Source organism: Mustela putorius, unplaced genomic scaffold, assembly GCF_011764305.1.
Source record: "Mustela putorius furo isolate JIRA1106 unplaced genomic scaffold, ASM1176430v1.1 tig00000695_pilon_pilon_pilon, whole genome shotgun sequence".
Classification (NCBI taxonomy): domain Eukaryota; kingdom Metazoa; phylum Chordata; class Mammalia; order Carnivora; family Mustelidae; genus Mustela; species Mustela putorius.
In genome coordinates this window covers 7,207,019-7,213,875 of record NW_025421447.1, presented here as the reverse complement: position 1 = coordinate 7,213,875, position 6,857 = coordinate 7,207,019, and the positions used below count along the sequence as shown (strand labels likewise).

Sequence of the window (6,857 nt, the reverse complement as noted above, 5' to 3'; positions counted from 1 at the left end):
TGTGCGCTCTGTATTCCTTCCACAGCTCTGTGCATCGCCCTAAACACACCCGCACCTGTCATCAGAGGCCCCTGCCTGTGCCACCCGCTGGGTTTTATCCTTCAAACTGGACTCCTTTCCTGCTGTGGATAAAACCTAGAATGTGGCCTAAGGCTAATGAAACAGTAGCCACGTGGTGTTTCCTTTTTTGGGGTCCTTTCCTCCCACCCATCCATTTCAGGGAACCGCATTTGATTGCCTCCTCTTTAGAGCTTGGGTGGGGTTTCCCTCCCTTGCCCCCCTGCGGACCCCCCAACCTGCCTCTGTGGGCTATGACAGCCACCTGGTGGCCATATAGGGGAATGGCAGGTGGATTCCCCCCAAAAGGGAAAGAGGGGAAGGCCTCTATTGTGTGGTTTCCTTCTGAGGGAATGGGGACAGGGAAGCCTGTGATAGCGTGGGAACCAGATGTCCTGCTTCTCTGTCTCATCTTGCCTCCCAGGACACAATGTCCCATCCACACTCTTTCTTATGGACAGATGAATTCACTCAACAGTGGAGGACACTCCATCAAAATTTATTGAGCAGCCGCTGTGTGCCCAACACTGGGAATATGGCGGTGACCAAGATGGACACAGGCTCTGCCCTCATGAGCTTAGAGTCCAGCCACCAGCCAGCCAATCACATCCGAAATCTTAAAATTTACACTGAATTAGTACTCTGAAATAAGTGTGATGCTAAGAGACAATCTAATAGAAAACACTGCTTTCTACACCAAGGAGTCAGAAGAGCTCCCAAGGAAAAAGCATGTAGGGTCAGCTAGTTGGGGGATGGCAGGAAGCGTGTGAGGCAGAGGGAACAGTATGTGTGAGGACTCTGGGGCAGGGAGACACTTCGTGGGCTGCGAGACAGCCCGTGTGGCTGGGACACAGGGAACAGGAGAGGCATTGGCAGGGGAGGGGGCACCTGCTGGTTTGTGCAACATCTCTGGATGGACGGGACTTTGTTCCCGAAGCACCCGGGACACACTGAAGACTCTGAAGGAAGGAAAGTCAGAGGCCTGGGTTTGGTTCTCAGCGCTCACTCGGGCTGCTGCGTGGGGGGAAGACATGGAAGTGGGAGGCTGGTGGGAACGTGTGCACGGCAGTCCAGCCAAGTGGTAATGACGGCCAAGAGGAAGAGGATGTGTCCCAGAGGCACTGTGGAGCTGGGGTCTATTGGAGAGTGACCAGGGTGTGAGGAGAGGGGGGCATTTCCAGCAGGAGGCGCTGCGGTGGGAGAGACTGGGGGTGCGGGTGCGGGTGCGGGGGCAGTTTGGGCAGACCGGAGGCTGGTGCTGGAGCAGCAGCATAGCTTGGGTTCTCCAGTCATGTCAGTGTCACTGAGAGGACAAGATACACTTGAGACCACTGCAGAGCTGACTGCACATCAGAAACCTTCTGTGAATTCACGGCCTCTTGTATCACATGGGCCCGAGTGGAAGCCCTCAGTCTCCCGTGATTCAGAAAGTGCTGAGGCCGGGACATGTCTCCACCTCTGGCCATGCCTTTCCTGGCCAGCCTCTCCGAAAACGCCTGGGCAGCGGGCCCAGTGCTTCCTCTCCCCTGCCTGGGCCCTGGTGCCCACCCCACACCCGCCCCCTCCCTCCTGCCCCATTCTGGCCAGGCAGGCCCATGCACCTCTCTCCTTCTCTCTCTCTTCTGTCATCCTCATTCCCCTCCCTCACTGGGGTTAAAGGAGACGAACCCAGCCACTCTGCCCGCAAAGGTGGCTGTCTTTTGCAACCAGCCTAAGACGGGGAGAGGTTCTCTACATGCATGGGAAGAACCTCAGCTTCAGATTTAGACTTGAGTTTGCACCCTGGCCACTAACTAGTGTGCCTTCCTGCCACTAAATCTTGCCAAGCTTTGGGAGTTCCCTCTACTTGCTGGATGGGAGGCTGCCCGGGGTCATCAATAGTTTACTAAAGCCAAATACGGAAAGACCCTTCTAAGCTTTAAAAAGAAGTCTAAAAGCCGTGTAAAATTGTGGCGATGGCGCCCATCTCTCGGAGTAGATGTATTTAAAAGGGTGTATGAGGCACGTACCATAAGCTCCGGACTGAATTACCAACTACCCCTTCACTTCCTTTCTTCCCTTTGGGGTTTCAACTATCAAGTCCAGAAGGCAGATCGCCAGTTCCGTATGGCCAGCGATGGACACTTCCTGTTCCTGTCTGTGGCAGTCCCATCCTCCTGCAGCCGTCCCCATTCCCATCACTGCCATGAAACTTCTCCCATCCCTCATCCCCGTGTAGGACTCCTCCCTCTCCGACCGTCAGAAAGTTCTGCCTAAGCTCTGGCTGTCTCCCTAATCCAAAATACCTCATCTTCTCGTGTCACTCCTGAGAATGAATGAATATGCTTCTAGCATTCTCCCTAACTTTGAGCTAATCACAGTGGGCCTGGGAAGTAGGACCTGTACGCTTCAGAGGGACATGGGAACCATAGGCCAGTTCCCAGAGTGGAGTGGAGGTCTGTCCCACACTCCACCCCGCCCCCTTCCAGGGCACAGAAACAGCCAAACTCAAAATACATCCTGAGTCTACATATGCTTTCAGCTCCACTCCTACAGCTCTGTGAGGTCATCATTGAAGTAGAGCAGAATGGCAGGAGTGTAGAGGGCACCGTCCATGTTGAGAGAGTCAAATTCTTCACCTTCATCCCGGATCCCGTTCTCTTCCAGGGTGAAATCCATGTTCAGTTTCTTGCCCTCGTACTTCCATGTATAGCTGGCTGCGTGTGCGTTATAGGGGAGATAGCGGTGCAGGATCTCCCACATGGACTCCTCGGCCCCCACCTGCAGAACATGATAGTGCCCCCCCCCCCGATTCTGGATGGGACACACACAGGTGCGTGTGGGCCCCAAGCCAAGGCCAGGAGTACAGATGGTAGTGCTGGGACCAGCGTGCCTCCCTTGGCAGCCTACCCCAAATGAAGCCGGATAGCGAGCCTGCAGTAAATAGCCCCAAAGTGTCACCTGTCTCTGTGGCAACCACTTCTAACAAACGGATGGCCCTGAAGGGTCAAAGTCACTGCCCCCTTTCCCCATCCCTTCCTCAGAGAACATTAGTAAGAGTCCGACTGCAAATACTACCCAAAACACAGCTCCCACTGGTTACGGAGAGCCGATGGCCTAAAGATCTCCGAGGTTCGCTGGGACACCCAGTTCCGGCCGACCTGCTGCCGCCCGGTTCTCACCTCCAGCGTGTGCTCCTGCGACGTGAGCGTGTTAATGATGCGGATGTTGCGGGTCTTGGCAGACAGCCGCCCCACCTCATAATGCACCCCCTGCCACCAGGGCTTCCCGAAATCATTGGCCCAGTCTGAACGCGGCAGCTGCGGCGGGACGTGCAGGAAGCGGCCCCGGGGGGTGCGGTATCTCAGGGTGCCGGTCAGCGGGTCGACGTGCTTGCGGATCTTTAAAGCAGCGATCGGGGGAGATCGATCCCCCCCGACCTCCGGCTCCAGCCAGCTCCCCCTTCCCCCCCCCCGCCCCGTCCCGCGCTCCCGCGGCCCGATTCCGCCCTCCCACCCCGGGCTCCGGCAGGACTCACGTCTCGGGTCTTCGCGTCGAACCAGTGGCTTATGTCCTGGCCCGCAACTTCTATGATGGGTTTTAGCAGCAGGTCTCCTGGGATGGAGCAGCCGCCGTCAGTGCCAGCAGCCCAAGGACTGGGCACCCGCCCCCGACCGCCCGACGCACACCCTGACCCTGGCGCAAGGCGCGGCCCTGACCCTTATACTTGCGAGCCAGCGGCGTCAGGTCGTACACGGATCCCAGGTAAGACACCCACAGGTCTTCCGGCACGTTGTGCTGGGCCACCTCGGCTGGCGTGAAATAGCGACGCTGGAAAAACTCCAAGTCCGGCCCCTCCACGAGGCCTCGGCGCGGCATGGCTCTTGCACTACCGGCCACCCGCATCTCTGGTCGCTTCATCGCCCCTCAGCACGCACTCGCTCATTCACGGCATCTTTCCCCGGGCGAGAGCGTGGGTCCGCTGACATGGAAACCATTGTCCCTCTCCGGCCGCCGTCTACTGAGATCGGACGTGGCCGAGGGGCGGGGGTGGAGGGCGGGAGCTGTGCGCGCTCACGGGAAATGTAGTGTGAGTCTGGCTTTCAAGTAACTGAGTTCCCTCCTCCAGAGGTCCGCGGGAAAGCGCACGCCCCCCGGTTTTCAAAGTGGTCTGGGCTGGAGGGGATATTTAGGACTGACTGGCGAGGCAGAAAAGCAAGGGAGGATGGGGTGGAGTGCGATGACGAGAAGAGGTCATTCCGCTCAATTCCAGGCCTTCTGAAGGAGCTATATGAACCTAAAGCGGTGAAACTTCTCGCGATATCTTAAGACACGGCGCTGTAAGCCGCAGTGAGCCCCGGCGCCGGAGGCGTGGGAGAAGCTCGCGAGATCTCTGCAGTTGCCCCGGAGACGACGACGACGACGAGGAGAGGTGATCTCGTGGAAGAAAAGAGGTCGGGAGCACTCGCGAGATCTCAGACCGCCGGACTCGAAAGGTTCTTAGGAAGTTGACCGGCCCTGAAGAGGCCCCGGGAAAAATGGCTGGGGCTGGACCAACCATGCTGCTACGAGAGGAGAATGGCTGTTGCAGCCGGCGTCAAAGCAGCTCCAGCGCCGGGGTTAGCGCGGGCTTGGGTTCTGGGATCGAGGGGCAGCCTGGGAGCAAAATGGGGGGCTGGAGAGGGAACCACAGCTCCCGGCAGCCTCTGGGCTGTGTAGGAGCGCCCCGAGGGCTGTTGGGAGCTGTGGTTCCGCGGCAGGGCGGGGGGGGCGGTGCCGTCTCAGCGCGTGTCCCGCCCCACGCAGGACTCGGACGGGGAGCGCGAGGACTCGCCGGCCGCGCGGGCCCGGCAGCAGCTGGAGGCGCTGCTCAACAAGACGATGCGCATTCGCATGACAGATGGACGGACCCTGGTCGGCTGCTTCCTCTGCACCGACCGCGACTGCAATGTTATCCTGGGCTCGGCGCAGGAGTTCCTCAAGCCGTCGGGTCAGTGCCTGGGGGATTCACGTCCACCTGGTGCAGCAGCGCTCCCTCCTGGGAGGCGCTTCCCGCGCACTGTCTGGCTGCACCCCTGCTTTCTGGGGCTGGAAGGGGCGGGACCGACGCCGGCCTGCCTCCCTGACGCTCTGCCCCTTCTTTCCAGACTCCTTCTCTGCGGGGGAGCCCCGTGTACTGGGCCTCGCCATGGTACCCGGCCACCACATCGTTTCTATTGAAGTGCAGCGGGAGAGCCTGGCGGGGCCTCCCTATCTCTGACCGCGGCCACGCGTGCTCGGCAGACCATTAAACCTGCAACGAAGTGCCTTGTGTCCGAATGTAGCTGGCGTGTCGGGAGCACTGTCAGCCCGCCTTCCCCACCCTGGACGTGCAGGCCCCAGGGTGGGCCCCTCCATCTTCCCTCCCACGCCACTGCTCCAGGACTGCGCTTGGAGGGGGTGTCATCCTGCTCCGGAAGGCCCATTGTTTCCCTCCCCGGCCTGGCAACACCGAGTTCCTCCAAGCTGGGGTCAGAGAACGGGCTTGGGTCCCCAAGGGGAGCAGGGCAGGCGATAGAAGCCGGGCCCTCTCCACTCTATTGAGGGGGAGGTGACTTGAGAGTCAGGGACAGAGCTCTGGGGTCTGGCCAGGAAGAACAGGCCACAGCGATAAGAGAAGGCCCCCGGGAGGCTGAAGGATGCGCTCTGGAGCCCCGGCCCCATGTTGTTTCCTGCTTCTGGGCACAGGGCAGGGGTGACAGGAATTGTGCCATCCCCCTGTTCACAGGATCGCAGGGACGCATTCAGCTCATTCTTTATTGATGTGGTCGTTCCCCCTCCAATCTGGCCCCCTCAGCCCCTAGATCCCAGAGGAGCTGCACCAGCAGAGGGACCACATGAGGTTCAGTTGTCCTGAGGGACGGGAGAGTGGGGGGTGGGGGTGGGCAGGGTCCAGCCCAGATGTTCAGGATTCAGGGAGGAAAGTGGGTTTTCCGGGGTGTGGCGGATTTCCGCCAGCTTTGGGTCCACGGAGGCTCCGGTTCCCCCGAGGGGATGCTGGAACCCGGCTTAGGCACCGGTGGCAGCACAGTAGGTCAGGAGACACCCCCCCACCCTGTTTTTTCAAGTCCTTGGGCCGACTGGAAGTGGGGGCAGTCGTCAGGGTGGTTCTTGACTCGCGGGTCCTCAGACCCAGACCTTTCCTGATGTGGGAGGGACCTGGGCCCCTGGTGAGGCTCGGGTCTGCCGCGGCTGCGGGGCGCGCCGGCGCCGGTAGAGGGCTCGGCTGTAGGGCACGAGGCAGTCGGCCAGGCGGAGGCGGAGGCAAAGGCGGCGGTAGCTGGCCAGGGCTAGCACGAGCAGCGGCACGAGGAGCAGGAATCCGGTGACCAGCAGGGCCGTGAAGCCCGGGTCCCGCAGGTGCGCGGTGCAAGGAGGTGCCTGGGAGCGCAGGAACTGTGGGAGGAGAGCAGGCCTCAGGCCCAAGCCGGCGGGAAAGCCCGGGCGGGGAGCTGCGGCCCGCGCACCCCACCGCCACCCCGAACGCAGGGCCGAGCTCACCTGGGAGTGGCAGAGGAAGCCGAAGCCGAGCATAGTGACAGCGGGTAGCAGGATGGTCCCCAGCACCAGCGCCAGCAGGAGGAGGTTGAAGGCGGCCACCAGCAGGTTCTGGGCCGTGACCAGCACAGCGCAGGCCCAGCAGTCCAGGGGGTCCCGAGGCTCTGGGCCGCCGCCGGCAGCCGGTCGCTGCGCCCCGGGGACATCCGCCATGGCCTGCCTGGCTCCCGCCCGCCCGGGCCGCGGCCCTTATAGCCCTCTTTCCTGCCCCTCCCCCGGCCCAG

The 6,857-nt window shown here is 61.0% G+C and overlaps 3 protein-coding genes across 3 annotated transcripts; 1 reads left to right on the top strand and 2 right to left on the bottom strand.

Moving 5' to 3' along the window:
• Positions 1–540: 540 nt before the first annotated feature.
• LOC101676039 (cytochrome b5 domain-containing protein 1) lies at positions 541–4,105 on the bottom strand. The gene is made up of 4 exons (XM_004760250.3): positions 3,756–4,105; positions 3,575–3,651; positions 3,219–3,437; positions 541–2,817 (listed from the first exon to the last, which is right to left on the bottom strand). Exons 1-4 carry the CDS (start codon positions 3,955–3,957, stop codon positions 2,587–2,589), a joined length of 729 nt encoding a protein of 242 aa, XP_004760307.1. The 5' UTR covers positions 3,958–4,105; the 3' UTR covers positions 541–2,586.
• A 322-nt stretch (positions 4,106–4,427) lies between these two features.
• NAA38 (N-alpha-acetyltransferase 38, NatC auxiliary subunit) lies at positions 4,428–5,340 on the top strand. The gene is made up of 3 exons (XM_013060358.2): positions 4,428–4,655; positions 4,843–5,026; positions 5,184–5,340. The coding sequence occupies exons 1-3, from the start codon at positions 4,575–4,577 to the stop codon at positions 5,294–5,296; spliced, it is 378 nt and encodes a 125-aa protein (XP_012915812.1). The 5' UTR covers positions 4,428–4,574; the 3' UTR covers positions 5,297–5,340.
• Positions 5,341–5,814: 474 nt separating this feature from the next.
• Positions 5,815–6,838, bottom strand: TMEM88 (transmembrane protein 88). Its single transcript, XM_004760251.3, has 2 exons — positions 6,577–6,838; positions 5,815–6,471 (listed from the first exon to the last, which is right to left on the bottom strand). Exons 1-2 carry the CDS (start codon positions 6,784–6,786, stop codon positions 6,202–6,204), a joined length of 480 nt encoding a protein of 159 aa, XP_004760308.1. The 5' UTR covers positions 6,787–6,838; the 3' UTR covers positions 5,815–6,201.
• Between the last annotated feature and the right edge of the window lie 19 nt (positions 6,839–6,857).

Bases quoted from the DNA above. Each gene is read 5' to 3' on its own strand.
- LOC101676039 (XM_004760250.3), bottom strand. From the start codon at position 3,957: ATGAAGCGACCAGAGATGCGGGTGGCCGGTAGTGCAAGAGCCATGCCG. The intron at 3,652-3,755 runs GTCAGGGCCGCG...GCTCCATCCCAG, and splicing joins GCTGGCTCGCAAGTATAAGG to GAGACCTGCTGCTAAAACCC. The intron at 2,818-3,218 runs GTGAGAACCGGG...CATGTTCTGCAG, and splicing joins CGCAGGAGCACACGCTGGAG to GTGGGGGCCGAGGAGTCCAT.
- NAA38 (XM_013060358.2), top strand. From the start codon at position 4,575: ATGGCTGGGGCTGGACCAACCATGCTGCTACGAGAGGAGAATGGCTGT. The intron at 4,656-4,842 runs GTTAGCGCGGGC...CGCCCCACGCAG, and splicing joins AAAGCAGCTCCAGCGCCGGG to GACTCGGACGGGGAGCGCGA. The intron at 5,027-5,183 runs GTCAGTGCCTGG...CCTTCTTTCCAG, and splicing joins GGAGTTCCTCAAGCCGTCGG to ACTCCTTCTCTGCGGGGGAG.
- TMEM88 (XM_004760251.3), bottom strand. From the start codon at position 6,786: ATGGCGGATGTCCCCGGGGCGCAGCGACCGGCTGCCGGCGGCGGCCCA. The intron at 6,472-6,576 runs GTGAGCTCGGCC...CTCCTCCCACAG, and splicing joins GCTTCCTCTGCCACTCCCAG to TTCCTGCGCTCCCAGGCACC.